The following is a 17337-nucleotide window of genomic DNA, read 5'->3' as shown; positions in this document are numbered from 1 at the left end:
TTAATATAATAATGTTTTTTTAATAAGTCTAACCTTAAATTCCCCAACTACTGCTGGGTATTCCTCATCATCATCAGCTTTGCCTCTATAGAGTTTAAAGGTGTGGCAAAAATCCGTTAACCCCTCATAATCTGGTATGTCCTCCAGTTTATCGTCAAACACCTGCAGTTGTAGCAATGGAGAAAAAAATGTTAAGGTCAAAAGATCTTGCATGATTCTTACTGTCTCAGCAAATCAGCAAGTCTTATTAATGATGATACGAGGAATCTGTAAACCCATTCCTAGATTCCTGGCAATGTAATTATCATTGGAAAGTGTTGAGTTTTTAAATGTCCTACAACAGTCATGTTAAAACAAAATGTAATCTGCCTGTCTTAATTTGCTGGTTAGACAATAGTTTGCAAAGAGAAAAAAAGTACAGTTCTTTGTCTTCATTATCATTTACATTTCTGCTTCACTGGTGAGGGCTGCGTTGGCAACACGTCAAACTACACCAACTTGGTCATCCTATTCCTAGCAACTTCACAGAACTCCTCCTGTTGAATTTTCACACATTCATAGTTCACCTGAAATGTATCATCTCTTTGGGTTCTTCTTTCAGTGGGCCATGTCTGGTACAGCTTTCATGTGAGGCACTTAGGGGACATCCTAACTTTATATCTAAATAAACTCACAACTAATAATTGTCACTTTTACCTTCAGAGTGTCATAACCCTTTTGTAGATATTCTCCACATTTGTCGTGTTCACCTATTGAAGCATAAAATTTGCTCCACCAATCAACAGAATCTCTTTCCTAGAAAATAAAATACAAAAATAGTTTTTAAAGGCGAAGTATGACCTTGGAAAGTCAGTTTCTCAACTTTTATAAAATGACTTATTATTCTTCAATATTATAAACAAGCATTAATAGTGAGGCAATTAAACTTATAGACAACAATTGATATGGAATTTGTGCTGTGTGTACACAAGTTCACAAGAAGCCAGATTCACTGGGACAATTAAGTGAAAAGTCAACAGAAGCAAATGTGTAGGATTTTCCATATAATAACTACAAACAGAACCATCATTATGAGTGTACCTCAGGGGACCCAGACTGCTTAAAGTGTGTATCAGTTATTGAAAAAAATACTCTTTTGTACTACTGGCCAAATGTTTTAGAACATCACCATTTTTCCAGTTTTTATTGAAATGTAAGCAGTTCAAATTCTTTGAATAACCTGAAATGATACAAGAGATACAAGAGTAAGAGATAAACTGCCATTGGTTAAGAAAAAGTTTAGGTTACCAAAAGGCCTCTTTTAGGGAACAAGTAATGAGTTAACAAATTATAGCTTTTCTGCACCAATAAAAGTTAATTAAGTTAATTAAGCATTGAATGTTGATTCAAACAATTCCTACAAGTGTCCCAGCATTTGTTGATTACTTACATATCCCCTTTCTGTACAAAACCAGTGTGGGAAGAAGCATTATCTGATCAATATTGCTATGTATATTGCTATCATAATGGTGAGAAAATATCATTAACAAATGAAGACAGACTATAGAATAACCCTTAACAATGTAAGTCTGTCCTTCATAGACATTGCAAAGAAAACCAAGGAGTCAGCAAGTACAGTTTCCTAAACCATTAGTCGACTAGATTACCCAAAAAATACATCCGTCGATTGCAACTAGTGCAGAATGCAGCTGCCAGAATTTTAACTAGGAAAAGAAAATCCAAGCAAATCTCTATAGTTTTGATGTCACTACACTGGTTATCTGTGCCATATAGAATTGACTTTAAAATTATGCTTATGGTTTACAAAGCCTTAAATAATTTTGTTCCATTTTATACTTTGGGATGCCCATCACCTTACACTACAAATCGTAACTTTAGATCTTCAAATGAATGTTTTCTTATAATTCCAAGAGCTAAACTTAAAAGAAATGGTGAGGCAGCCATCTGCTGTTATGCACCTAAAATCTGGAATAGCTTACCAATAGAAACTGTCAGGCTAATACAGTGGAGCACTTTAAAAAACTGCTAAAAACCCATTACTTTAACATGACTTTCTCATAGGTTCATTTCAGTGTAACCCTGATATTCTGTATATGTATTTAATTTTCATTTTTATCATGGCTCCTCAATATACTAACCCCTACTTTCTGTGCTGTTCTTTTTCCAGTTTTCTGTGGTGGCACCACCACCTGATCAATGCACCATGCAGTCTCTACATTGAGGGATTGAAGGCCAGATGTCCACATGACCATCATCATCATCTAATTCTTCCATGTGAAGCCTGAAAACCATGAGGACTGATTGAGGTCATTTATGTTAGGTAGAATACCCAGTGGTGGCTGGGTAGTGTTGTGGCCTCAGAACTCCTGCAGATTTAGTTTTTACTTTGGAGTTTTTACTTTCTCATATATATGAAGTATGGGAAAAGTATTGTAATCGTCCAAAAATTTGATTTTGAGATTAGACCTCCCTGAATCTGAAAATAAAATTTTTGGAATTATGTCTGTGTGTCTGTCTGTCTGTCTGTGTGTGCGTGTGTATGCAAACACAATAACTTGAGTACACTTTCAGTTTGGTCAACCAACCATTTTGTCTACAAGTATTAGGTACAAAACGTAGATTTCTATCAACTTTTGGGCTATTTCCGCTAACCGGAAGTGGTACTTGCTTATTCATGCAGTTGCACAGTCCGATTTATTCAACTTTACTTTTATAATAATTGTTCAATCTATCATTAATTTGATTTGATTTGTTGTTGATGGTTCTTTAATGTAGACAATATAAAAATATAACCATTGTCTTGCAGTTTACTCCTCAAATATCCATCCCCATATCTGAGACCACTTCCAATTTTTTTTGTTTTTTCTGTCCTCCTGACCATCAGGCCTTACTTTATTCTTTGTTACTTAGTATTGCCTAATCTTATTTTTATATTTTGAGCTACATCATTTGTATAAAAACATGCTCTATAAATAAATGCTGTTGTTGTTGTAAAAGGCGAACTGGAGGAAATTCTGACAAGAATAGGTTGGACAGAACAAAAGCCACAGTAGGATCAGATGATGCATTTCTGAGAGTCAACAGCTTGCATGATAGGAGCCTCACAGAACAACAGCTTCAATCACAGCTTAATAGCTATGCAGTATCCATATCTTCAATTGTTTATTTCGTTGATGCTTTAAATTTAGTGTACATTGAGACTGGAGGGTTGTTACTGAGCCAAGTAAGCCTTTTTTCTTTTTTTTTTAGCAGTGGTTTTCCTTAGACACCTGAGCTGTGAACCCTGCAGCTAAAGTCTGCTATTGACAGTTAAAAGTGACACTTTCGTACTTTGACTACTGATATTAATAATGCTATATTAAAATAGTTTTCAAAGCCAAGACCAGAATTAATTTGATTTTATATTGCAAATAAATATTGACTAGTATCTATCCATAGAAATGCAAGTACATGCCTTCCAATTTGGTTTGGGCATCGGGGTGTGACTGCAAATACAAGTCAACGTTTGTGTTACGATATTGAGGATTCTAAAACACATAAATATGAAAAATGGGTAACTTCCACTATACAGCCACTTTATTTGGTACACATTGCAAAGTTTATCATGAATTGCATCAACAAAGGGTTAGATGTGTAGTAGGGGAATGTTGCTACCTCTGAAATCCAACATGTCCTACACTTGTTGTAAATTCACTAATAGCAGATCTAAACTCCTAATTAATTGCTTCATTTGATCTCACAGATGCTGAATTACAGCAGATTGAAGTCTTGTGACTGGGGAATACCTGGCATTATGCTCAATTTAATATTACAAGATTTTACTAGCCATATAACATAGGCCATATTCCACTGAAAGAGCTCATTTTCTCAATGAAAGCAAAGAACTTCTGGCATTAAGGGAATCGATATGCATTTGGGGGTGGCGCAGTGGGTAGCACTGCTGGCTCGCAGTTAGGAGACCTGAGTTCACTTCCAGGGTCCTTCCTGCGTGGAGTCTGCATGTTCTCCCCGTGTCTGCACAGGTTTCTTCCCACAGTCCAAAGACATGCAGGTTAGGTGCATTGGCGATTCTACATTGTCCATAGTGTGTGTGTGTGTGCCCTGTGGTGGGTTGGTGCCCTGCCCGGGGTTTGTTTCCTGCCTTGCACCCTGTGTTGGCTGGGATTGGCTCCAGCAGACCCCCGTGACCCTATAGTTAGGATATAGTGGGCTGGATAATGGATGGATGGATATGCATTTGAACAAATAACTTACACAACTAAAAACATGCAATATTGATCCCCGGCAAGATGGACCTACTGCAGGAACAGGAGCTGGGATGTTTTAGACCTTGTGATGTTTTCCAGTCTTGTGTGGTTGTGCTCTTTACCTCACAGCAGCCATACCTTATTTTCTGTTGGCAGGAGTGAAAACCGGTTGGCTGGTATGTCATTGTTCATGACAAGGTATGATGATATGTGAATACTTAGACATTACGTTTAGAGCCAATTGTTGTAATGAGCTGTCTGCACAAATGATGTCAACTCTCATTGTCCCCTTTATCAACAGCCTGTTTAATTTATCAAAAGAAGCATCACCATTCATTAGATGTTTTTGATAACTGACCTATATTCTCCCATGACAGTTTCATGTGTGACTACCCAAGCATTAGTGTTATTTTTGATACACATGCTGATGTGATTTGCCTCCATTACAGTGCCATACTCAAAGCTACCAACATTTTATTCATATTCTCAATATTGATTACTTATATTTGGAAGGAAAGAAGTAAAACAACTTACCATTTCTACTTTCTGCTGACAAGATTAATTTATATTGGTAATGACAAAGAAAGAAATAAAAAGGAGTAAATTAATATAGTGCAGAGTGCAAATTTTGCAAAGTAGTAATAAGTTAATATATCATTATTTCTATTCTAGAATCTTTATTAAATAACAATATCACCATGGAGGTTGCTGGAAGAATTTTTATTATTATGACATACAGGTAAATCCTGAACCAACCAGCTACTAATTGTCATTATTATTGTCACCCAGACAAAAAGACCCCAAAAAATGCACTGGAAAGTGCAAAACATGCCAAGCTCCAAGCTGTATAATCACAATCAAATCAAAACAACTTGATCAGGTTAATAAAGAGAAGCCTCCAGACACAGGTACCTCTTTGGCCTTTTTAAAATTCTAATGCATAGTAAGTTGCAATGCAAAATATTTTTTATCATAACAAAAGCCTAAGGAAAGGAAAGCACAAGATTTAATAGTTATACAATAGAATGAAAGGAAAATGTACTTTTCTCCACACTGCAAACATAAAATTTATACTGCATTTGGACAAATACTAAACAGTTTTTATTTTTTGATATGCAGGATGTTGGTTACATTATATTACCAATCTATGTTTTCTGTATCTGTAAATTGATATCTTAAACTGTATAAACAAATAAAGCTTTTGGAAGGAAAAAGAATAAAACAAAAGCTAATAATATTATGTGAGCTGCCAGTGTTGTGTGCCAAAATATTTTTTTTTATATATTTTCCAACCTCTAAAAAAACAGACGGAAGTAACATTAAAAAGTTACATTAATAACTTGGTAAAGATCAATTACTGCACTGTTTTACTTTAAAAACAACAGGGCTGGAGAAGACACCAGCTTTTACAATAGCTATGCAAATATATTTTAGCCATATTGTAGAAAGGACAGAGGCCTGTGTATCCCAAACCCACATTACATTTTCTAAATGTATTATTAAACAACTTAGCATGGGATATTTTTTATTTCACATGGAGAGTACATAAACAATTGAACAAGAAGCACAAATATATTAAAGCAGCTCAAAACTGTGAAAGGAGTGTGCAATGAAAACCGTTGACCATTATGGCTCATCCAGGGTTTTAGGGCTATTGTTCTTAACCTTAGGATTTTATAGTATGCTCCTTTTGTGTACACAGCCAATTGGACCTGCTGTATTCAAATATTAATGCCTCTAAATGTAAACCTGAGGTACATGTGTATATATTTTCTTCTTCATCTTCTCTTGTGTTTCTGTAAAGTTTTCATAAAGTGCATCTATCTATCTATCTATCTATCTATCTATCTATCTATCTATCTATCTAGTTCAGAACAGCATAATAAGGCTTCACTGTTTTAAAATATACAAGCTGCAGATGCCTCCATAGGTCAAGACAATACTTACAATCATTGCCACAGTTGTGAATAATATTTTTATACAGGATATTGTTAAATATAACAAAATTTATGATCAATTGAAAGTAGTGTAATGTGCTCTAGCAGTTACCTGTGTATCAAGCAGAGGCTTTTCATTTTCTATATCAATGACAAAATCTCCAGGATCAGCTATTTGACCAACTATAGAAGAATACATGTGATTATTCATTTTATGAAGACAAAATAAACAGTAGTACCTAAATACAGCAGCACCAGGGCCACAGTTATATTAGTCTATCTCAGAAAATCAATTCAAGGAATGTGATATTTCTGGATTATGAGAAGTTAACCTAATATTCAACAGTCAGTTTTCACACAAATGATTCAATGAGAAGTCAAGCAAAAACATCACCTTTTATTGGCTAACTAAAAAGATTACAATATACAAGCTTTTGAGGCAGCTGAGGTTTAGGCAAGATAAAAGTGCCATGAGTTGACTCAAAAGCTTGCATATTGTAATCTGTTCAGTTAGCAAATAAAAGGCATCATTTTGTTTGACTTCTCATTGCATCCATAATGGCTAACATGGTACAACGCCCTACTACTACACACAAACTAGAAAAATCTTTTTGATTTTCAAGAGACAACACACATTCTTAAAGATTTTGTACACTGCTCGTTAGTAGAGTAGTAAGCGTTCCACCCTGTTACACAGGAGACCAGAGTTTGACTTTCTAGATGGGTGATTTGTGTTCAGTTGTACAGGCAATGTGGTAGAGTGGATAAGGAAATGGACCCTGAATTACAAGGTTGCTCCTGCCCTAATCAAATCACATTATTGTGCCAACAATGTAAATAAATCAATAATTAAACAATATAAAATAAAATAAAAATAAAAGGAGGAATAACCTTGGAGGTCTCCACCCCAAAAGCGGATAGTAGATGTCACGTAGTATATGTGTACCAAATTTCAGGTCAATAGGTCAAACGGTTTGTGAGATACAGGTGATTTAAAATCCTGGACAGACAAATGTACAGCCACGGTAGCGTATTATATATAAAGATATTTATAAATACAGTATATATATAGGTATACATGTATATGAGAACACTTGTACTATGAATCTGTGGGATGTTATAAAAAGGAATTAAAAGTAGTTTGATTACGTATCTTTTATTATAATCAATACTTGTTTGTATGGTACCTTTGACACTCTTTGTATCTTCAGCTCTGGCAGCATATGGGTCACAACGGTACTCTTCTAGTGAGTCAATTGTACATTGTCCCACAATAGGTTTTCGTCCAAACTGTCGGTGATCAATCACTTTTATCACCATGGGAGGCGTGTAAATTTCCTCTTTTGGCAGAAGCTAAAAGGGTTGAAATCACAGATGAGTGAAGAGATTTTTCAAGTAAAGAGAGTTTTGTGTTTCTTAGTTTCTTGTTGCATTGTTATGCAGAATATTAACAGCCATATTACTTTGCAGCAATTTGCAGTTTTACACTGTACTTATTATAGGGTGCTACTATACTGTTATTGGTTGAGTATAATAGCTTGTCTGAGCTACATTTTCAATGCAAAATACATTTACTTGTCAATGGGGCAAAATACAGTAATTAGCAAAACAATATTTTGTGACAGCATTAAATTACCACTTTCATGAAGAGAACACAGCCTAGAAAGTTGGGGTTTTTCTTCATATTTTTGATAACTGCAGTTTGGGCAATCTCACCACCACATTCAACAATGAGACTTGGTGAAGACACTGCAGCAAGCTGGAAGCTTTTCATATTTCGCAAACCCCAAGGCAGAATCTGTAAGTCAAGAAGATAATACAAAATTATTGCATTCCTCAATCAAAATATGTAGGCCATAATTGTGGAAAAATCGGCGCATGTCTTCAGAGTGCAGACAATGGCAAGGTGTGTTCCAAACCTACATACTGACTAATATACTACAATAATTGTTCATAGCATGTCATATTATGTATTAAGTTATTTCACTATTTTCTTTATTTTTGTTAAGAACTAATACACAAGAAATTAATAAAATGGCTAGTAAATATATTCCCCATTTCAACCTTATTAGATTAGAAAAAAAAAAACAAAAGACAAAAAAAGAAAAGTAACAGAAGAAAATAACTTGAATTTTAAATCAAAAAGAACTGGTGTTGAGAGGGAATGCTATACAAGGTGAGACACAAAAATAACCAAATTTGTAAAAATATATATATATATATATATCTTTCATTGATTGAAACAGTGCTGGAAGTCTTCTTGCTTGAGGCTCTTCAACAGGCTTGCTGTTTTTGTCTTAACTTCATACATTGAAGAAAAATGTGTTCCCTTCAGGTCACTTTTGAATTTCGGTAACAAGTAAAAATCACCACAAATAGATACTCTTAGGGCAGAGGAACTGGATAAACCTCTGGAACTATCAGAACTACTAAATGATATAAACTCACTGCAGAGTGGGAAAGCAGCAGGCCCTGATGGCAACCTGTTGTGATGTGAGATTTTGTATACAAGTTGATAAATATTTTGTATGTCTTTATTTGTAATTTACGCAAAGCAATGGAATATTAGTGTTACATTAGTGAGAGCATTCATGTTTACCCCTGCCTTTTAGGAATGGGTCTCTTTGAATTTTACAACAGAGTAGGGGGGAAGTACCTTAAACAAGTTTGGCTAATGTTTTTCTGAAGTCTCTTAACCCCCAATAGGAAAGCCAGGCTGCCTAATGCCCAAGCTTTACCTTAACAGATGGTTTGTGAAGATGTTCTATCCCCCCACTGGTTTGAAGTATGGCTGTTTGGAACTGGCTTGTATCAGAAGCCTTTAAGTACCATGACACCCTATTGGCTCTAGAGGTTGGACATAGAATCTATAAATTTGTTTGCTTAACCTCACTCTCTCTCTTACCAAACTGATGCATGCACTGAAAAGGACAACACAATGAAGAGCACAGTTTGGCAGCCATATTGAGACAGGCATGCGGCTTGTTCTGAGGAAAGCTGACCACAAAATGATACCTTAACTAGAGACATTTTAAGTAACTAACAAGTCTCTGTGCCGCCTGAAGCTACACATCACCATTTATCAGGTTGTATGGATGCCAATATTCAAATGTACTTTGCATATTGTTATTATTTATGAATATTATCAAAAATAAATTGTAACTTAACTCCTGCTTGTTTTTTACTACACCTAATTGCCTGAGGTTATAGATGTATAAAGGAAGGTGAGGAGAAGTTATATACAATAACTAGTAGAATACCCGCGCTTCGCAGTGGAGAAGTAGTGTGTTAAAGAAGTTATGAAAAAGAAAAGGAAAAATTTTAAAAATAACATAACATGATTGTTAATGTAATTGTTTTGTCTTTGATATGAGTGTTGTGTTAATATCTATATCTACATATATATATATATATATATATATATATATATATATATATATATATACATACATGTGTATATATATATATATAGCAAAATACCCGCGCTTGGCAGCGGAGAAGTAAAAAGAAAACATTTTAATAATAACGTAAAATGATTGACAATGTAATTGTTTTGTGATTGTCATGAGTGTTGCTGGCATACATGTGTACATATATACACACACACATATACTATGGGGTGCCAAACAGGCAAATAAATTGATTTTGTGAATATATAATGTCGGCGTCAGAATATATAAAGTCAAAACTTGAATATATAAAGTCACTGTCTGAATATATAAAGTCAAAACTTGAATATATAAAGTCAGCGCTGGAATATATAAAGTCAAAACCTGAATATATAAAGTCAGCGTCGGAATTTATAAAGTCATTCCTGATTATATAAAGTCAACATCGGAGTATATAAACTCACTCCTGAATACATAAAGTGAAAGTCAAAATCTATTGATTGAAATGACTCTGAACTGAACTAAGTTAACAAAAACGTATTCAGAAAAATAAATTAAAAAAACACTGGTTAATGTTTTGAAAATGATGCATGTGCCCTGCCCAGGATTGGTTCCTGCCTTGCGCCCAGTGTTGGCTGGGATTGGCTCCAGCAGACCCCCGTGACCCTGTGGTCGGATTCAACGTGTTGGGAACGTGCTGACTTTGTATATTCCGACGCTGACTTTATATATTCAAGTTTTGACCTTATATATTCCAGCGCTGACTTTATATATTCAAGTTTTGACTTTATATATTCAGAAACAAGTATTGACTTTATATATACCGACGCTGACTTTATATATTAAAGTTTTGACTTTATTTATTCCGACAGTGACTTTATATAATCAAGTTTTGACTTTATATAGTTAAATGTAGTCATCATTGCATAACTTTTTCTTTACCATAGAAATTTAAAGACTAAATTCAACTTTCATTCCTAAGAAATATATTTCTAGCGACTAAATAGAAGCTACTTATATCCAAATTCGAGCTATTGAGCTGTCGCCTGCCTGCCTGAATAAATCACCCTCGCTTCGCTCTTACTTTTTTACCGTTCATTTAATCATGGCTAGTGGCGGAAAAATTATAAAATGGAAGGAGGATTACACCGAGTATGGCTTTACCAAAACAATTATTGATGGCGAATCGATTATTCATAAAGCTTCAATTGGTGATCTGTTTTTCCGTGTTAACCTCATATTTTTTTCATACTTCTTCTCAAACCAAGAGTGTGCGAGGCTAAAATGAATCGGAAAGCACTGATCAATGTAATTGGTGTACTAGGAAATCATGCATTGACAGAAGTTCCCCTTTGCTTGTGATTAAATGCGTGATTTTTTAACGCTTTATGGAGCACATGCATCGAAGCTTCTCAGCTGTGCTTGTGCTAAGAAAAGGAAACATTTTAAAAATAACACGATTGTCAATGTAACCTTTTGTAAGTAGTGCCTGGAGGATTCAGTGTGGAGAAACTCTAGACACAGCGTGTGTATTAACTTGTGGATTTTTCTGTGAGTATTTGGTGGCAGCGTCACAAAGTCGTAACACTGCGTTAGCTGCGGAGCGCAGCTCAGAGCGAAATGAGGTGAATGGGAGGGGAGATGATGACGTGACTCCCCCACCCACCTTAACTGTCAATCCCCCACAAACACAGTCTCTCGGAATTTGCATAAGCACAGCCCCTCACCTGCAATTTTAACTTAGTTGCAAAGTGATCAAAACTCTCGTTTATATCCTGCTTCCTCTCATTAAACTTGTATCTCGCATTACCCGTGAGCATGACAAACGCCAGCGGCAGCCTGTCTATGAACTTAATTTAAACTTTAGGTTTACACCGTGCTTTGTTCCCGAAGTAGCAGCACTCATGAATATGGTTGTATATGTCACTTGCTCGGTTCTTATTGTTTCGCTGCCTTCTCAATTATATAATGCATGTTTTCTTCAGCGGTTTTTGGAGCTCTTCCTGGTTTTCTACGTTTACAGTCAGTTCATGTGATTATGTGGGAGGCGTGATGATGTCACACGAAACTCCACCCCCACGGCTTTCGAGCTCAACTCCATTACAGCATATGTAGAAAAATATCTTCCAGTTATGACCATTACGCGTAGAATTTCGAAATGAAACCTGCCCAACTTTTGTAAGTAAGCTGTAAGGAATGAGCCTGCCAAATTTCAGCCTTCTACCTACACGAGAAGTTGGAGAATTAGTGATGAGTCAGTGAGTCAGTCAGTGAGGGCTTTGCCTTTTATTAGTATAGATACCTTATAAACAGTGGTAAGTCTGTGAGATCTGACAAACACTACATATTAATAATACAAAAGGGGAAAATTAGAGCAATATATTATTCTACCAAGACAAAACACTACCCTGCCGAATTTTATAAGAAATTCTCCACTCAGCTAGCTCCCCTTCTATTAGCAACATATACAGAAGCTAGAGAAAATACAATTCTACCTCAAACTTTTTGCCAAGCATTAATTACTGCGTTTCCTAAACAAAATAAATTATTAAAATGTGCATCGTACAGACCGAATTTCACTTCTGAATAATGAAGTTAAGATACTCTTCAAAGTCCTAGCTAGAAGGATGGAGAAAGTGCTGCCTTTGGTAATATCACAAGACCAAACTGGATTTATTAAAGGCAGACACTTAGCTTCCAATCTTCGACACCTGTTATTCAACATTCCAAAATGTTTCCAGGGCAAGATCCAACCTGCAAATGCTGCAATCCAGCTCCAGCCTCACTGGGCCACATGTTTAGGGCATGCACCAAATTAACATTATTTTGGACCAAAATATTTAAATGCCTTTCAGACAGCCTGGGTGTCACAATCCCTCTTAACTCATTAACAGCTGTGTTTGGAGTTCTCCCCGATGGGCTTAAAGTGGAGAAGGACAAACAAACTGTAATTGCCTTTACTACACTATTGGCACGTAGACTTATCTTGCTCAACTGGAAGAATCCTAACTCTCCTATTCTAAGTCAGTGGGTAACTTATGTTATATACTATATAAAACTGGAAAAAATCAAATTCGCACTTAGAGGACCTGCACAAACGTTTTTCAAAACCTGGCAGGATGTAATCAATAACATTTTAGAATAAGCATTTAAATTGAGGAAGCAGGTTCTCTCCCCTTTTTAACTCCATTTATCTTTATTCATTTATCATATTGTCTATTCATTTGTCTTTACTAGCATAAAATTTTACACTGCTGGCCTAGCTCTCTCTCTTTCTTTTTTTTTTTCTTTTTGTAAAACTCATGTTATGTGTATGGAGAGTTATTTGATTTTAATAAATTCAATAAAATTTTAAAAAAATCACAGGGAGCTAAATTGGCGAATAGGGAGGATGATCGAGGACAGGAATGTTTTTGTAAGTCAAAAATTGCTTTATGGAAAAGAAAATATGTGAGAAATTTGATGCTGATTTGCTGTTCGATTTTTCACCTGACATTATCGTAGCAACAGGTGTAGCGATTGTTTGGGCTATTCACAGGATATATCTAGCAGGTCGGCAGTTTAAGAGGGCATGTAGGAAGGAATATACAGTGCATCTGGAAAGTATTCACAGCGCAACACTTTCTCCACATTTTGTTATGTTACAGCCTTATTCCAAAATGGATTAAATTCATTTTTTTCCTCAGAGTTCTACACACAACACCCCATAATGACAATATGAAAAAAGTTTACTTGAGTTTTTTGCAAATTTATTAAAAATAAAAAAAATTGAGAAAGCACATGTACATAAGTATTCACAGCCTTTCCCATGAAGCTCAAAATTGAGCTCAGGTGCATCCTGTTTCCCCTGATCATCCTTGAGATGTTTCTGCAGCTTAATTGGAGTCCATCTGTGGTAAATTCAGTTGACTTGACATGATTTGGAAAGGCACACACCTGTCTATATAAGGTCCCACAGTTGACAGTTCATGTCAGAGCACAAACCAAGCATGAAGTCAAAGGAATTGACTGTAGACCTCCGGGACAGGATTGTTTCGAGGCACAAATCTGGGGAAGGTTACAGAAAAAGTTCTGCTGCTTTGAAGGTCCCAATGAGCACAGTGGCCTCCATCATCCGTAAGTGGAAGAAGTTCGAAACCACCAGGACTCTTCCTAGAGCTGGCCGGCCATCTAAACTGAGTGATCAGGGGAGAAGGGCCTTAGTCAGGGAGGTGACCAAGAACCCGATGGTCACTCTGTCAGAGCTCCAGAGGTCCTCTGTGGAGAGAGGAGAACCTTCCAGAAGGACAACCATCTCTGCAGCAATCCACCAATCAGGCCTGTATGGTAGAGTGGCCAGACAGAAGCCACTCCTTAGTAAAAGGCACATGGCAGCCCGCCTGGAGTTTGCCAAAAGGCACCTGAAGGACTCTCAGACCATGAGAAACAAAATTCTCTGGTCTGATGAGACAAAGATTGAACTCTTTGGTGTGAATGCCAGGCGTCACGTTTGGAGGAAACCAGGATTCGCTCATCACCAGGCTAATACCATCCCTACAGTGAAGCATGATGGTGGCAGCATCATGCTGTGGGGATGTTTTTCAGCGGCAGGAACTGGGAGACTAGTCAGGAAAAAGGGAAAGATGACTGCAGCAATGTACAGAGACATCCTGGATGTAAACCTGCTCCAGAGCGCCCTTAACCTCAGACTGGGGCGACGATTCATCTTTCAGCAGGACAACAACCCTAAGCACACAGCCAAGATGTCAAAGCAGTGGCTTCAGGACAACTCTGTGAATGTCATTGAGTGGCCCAGCCAGAGCCCAGACTTGAATCCGATTGAACATCTCTGGAGAGATCCTAAAATGGCTGGGCACCGACGCTTCCCATCCAACCTGATGGAGCTTGAGAGGTGCTGCAAAGAGGAATGGGCGAAACTGGCCAAGGATTGGTGTGCCAAGCTTGTGGCATCATATTCAAAAAGACTTGAGGCTGAGATTGCTGCCAAAGGTGCATCGACAAAGTATTGAGCAAAGGCTGTGAATACTTACTGTATGTACATATGATTTCTCAGTTTTTTTATTTTTAATAAATTTGCAAAAACCTCAAGTAAACTTTTTTCACGTTGTCATTATGGGGTATTGTGTGTAGAATTCTGAGGAAAAAAATGAATTTAATCCATTTTGGAATAAGGCTGTAACATAACAAAATATGGAAAAAGTGATGCGCTGTGAATAATTTCCGGATGCACTGTAGTTCTATGATTCACGTCCAGCTGACCTCCAGACGGTTTTCCAGGAAAGCCCCAAGCCCAGTCCAGTTATTTTTGTGTCTCACCTTGTATATATCTACTGTGTGTGGTAATGTCTACTGATGCACACTGAAGTTTGTCTTCAAAGGCTGCATAGCATCCTGATATGCTATCTGATAAGCCCCAGATCACTACAGAATGTGGTGAAAGAAATATAAAGTATTCTTACACATAAAACACACAATGCCTTATTAAGGACAATATTACCAATTTCAAAGATTCTGCATAATCACTTTTGTCCTTTTCTTCATTTTGAAAAGTGGTACAGTAACACTAGCATTTGAAGTATGTTGCCTTTTGTCATCTATTTTTTTATATTTTACTACTGTAACTATCTTGAGGATGACATACTGGAATACTACAAGCAGGGAGGCATTTTATTGTACTATGCAAACATAAGAAAAAATTTTAATTTGAACATGAAATGACCTTGTTCATAAACACATTTATTTACAAGGACGCAGCAGTTCCTGTACATGCATATGCATTGGCCTTGCCTCTATTGCTGTTAGCTGCACCACAGGTCTGATTCCTTGAGGTACCATAAAGACTTTTGCTGCTCTTTTTGGTGGAATGATAGGTAGGTTTGATCCGTCTGGCTGTTGAGAAAATAAAACCATTAGTTCACACACCTTTAGTTTAATTATTCTAAAAAATGCATTTGAGTAAGAAAAAAAAATAAGGATACTCAATGCAAAACTGTAAATGCTTAGCAAAAATTCACAGTATCTGTTACTATCTACTAGAACACTGTCCATGTATTGAAAAAAATTGTGCAAGTCAATAAGTGATGCTTGGCTTACATTAGACTATTCAGAGAACTAAGAATACAGTGCCATATTTTGGCAGTATGTCACACATACTACCAAAATATGCATGGTTACTGTTGGAAAGAAGATAATCAGAAACAGAATACAAGTAGTAAGAAATTATTTATAATGGAATATCCATTTTGTTATGTTTAAGCCACAGCTGCCCAAACAGCTTGTATTTAAATAGATTCCCTTTTTTATCTCTTTTTAGCCGTTTCTAATTAAGTAAAATTATTCTTTTGAAAGTATTCTTTGTATAATTATGTATTTTTGTCAGTTTTGTTAATTGTTTGATTTCTATGTGTGTATATTTGTCCTGTCATATCCCTTGTATTTTGTGGGTGGATTCCCAAGAGGCAGAATGAACTATCAGTCTCCAATGAGGGACTGCTCCCAGTTCTATAAAGCCTGAAGGGTAAGGCAGTCCCTCTAAGATCCAGTTAGGGGTAAAATAAGGATTGTCTCTTTTTCCTTTTTATGTATAAATATAGGGAAAAGACTGAGTGAAGGCCCATCAGTATATTTCATGTAACTGACAGCAATGATTATTGGATTGCAGTGGGTAGAACAACTTAAACACAGAGAGAGTATATATCCAAATTCAGCTTTAGTGCTTCAGAGTTTAAAATCAGTTCAAAAATAGATTTGTTACTGGAGGCATATTATATGTTATATATCTTGAAAGTGAAGTCTATTATAAGAGTGGCTGGAATTAAGAAATAGCAGAAGACATGGGATGAATGTACAAGGAGTAGGTGGTATCGTGGATTGTGTAGGTCAGTGCAAGAGACATGTCTGAGGTATAGGAACATTAAGGAGGATGTGTTGTTGACAAGGCTGAGGCTCCAAAATACTGTATTGTATTCTACATTAGTACTTATGGGAAAGCTTGATAATAGTACATGTGAATAGTACATTTGGTCCCAGGAACAGTAATACATGTGACAATTTGTCCCAAATGCAATGCAGAAATAGCAGACATGTTTAAAAAAAATAATGGGAAATTCAAAAGGAGTTGGATTGATAAGGTATACAAGGTAAATAGTGCAATAATTAAATTTATAGTCAAAACAGGTCTGGGTGTCAGAATCTGAACTGGTCATTTCTATTTCACACTCCAGTATATTAGGTGGCAGTAATGCAAATTTAATGTGGTATGCAGACCACCATAAACACAAAAAAGAAGCAGTCCCTCTGTGGTACATTGTATGCACTGGTCATTGGTGAGTTTTCCATGTTTTGTTGTTGCTAATTTTTGGTGCTTATTGGCTTTTTGACTCTTTTGCTTCTGTTTTTTTGGATTCTGATTTCTGGATAATGTTTTGGAACTTAGTTACTGTGGATTACCTTTTTTTAACAACTCCTTTATACCTTGTTTGGCCCTTTTGAGGTTTTGTTCTATATGTTTCCTTTGTTTAATAAATCCTTTATTCATAAAGATTTTTTATTTACACTTTCATCCCCAGTTGAAGTTTACTGTCATCCTCCATGTGGTTGAGTTGGAAATATATTTTGTGAACATTAGTTATATTTTCAAACTTTTGAAGCCAGCCACTGGAGTAGGCAATCAGCCTGCCTAGGAGTGATCCTTACCTGGACAGGCTAGTGGGGTCTGGCCTGCTTATTAGCTCTGTTCTGGAAGGCCACAACCTTTCTTTCCAT

At 36.3% G+C, this 17337-nt stretch overlaps 1 protein-coding gene across 1 annotated transcript in view; it reads right to left on the bottom strand.

The window, feature by feature from the left end:
• The window catches only part of LOC120543373 (myoferlin-like), a 136759-nt gene that overhangs the window by 20681 nt on the left and 98741 nt on the right, over positions 1-17337 (bottom strand). The window contains exons 30-35 of the mRNA XM_039776458.1: positions 15361-15462; positions 7821-7982; positions 7357-7537; positions 6297-6355; positions 697-795; positions 34-162 (exon numbers count right to left, since the gene is read on the bottom strand). Coding sequence (XP_039632392.1) covers positions 34-162; positions 697-795; positions 6297-6355; positions 7357-7537; positions 7821-7982; positions 15361-15462 — 732 coding nt within the window. The remainder of the gene's footprint in view (positions 1-33; positions 163-696; positions 796-6296; positions 6356-7356; positions 7538-7820; positions 7983-15360; positions 15463-17337) is intronic.

Source organism: Polypterus senegalus, chromosome 1 (assembly GCF_016835505.1).
Source record: "Polypterus senegalus isolate Bchr_013 chromosome 1, ASM1683550v1, whole genome shotgun sequence".
NCBI classification, from domain to species: Eukaryota; Metazoa; Chordata; class Cladistia; order Polypteriformes; family Polypteridae; genus Polypterus; species Polypterus senegalus.
Note: the sequence above shows the minus strand (reverse complement) of the source record. Positions and strands in the feature narration are given on the sequence as shown.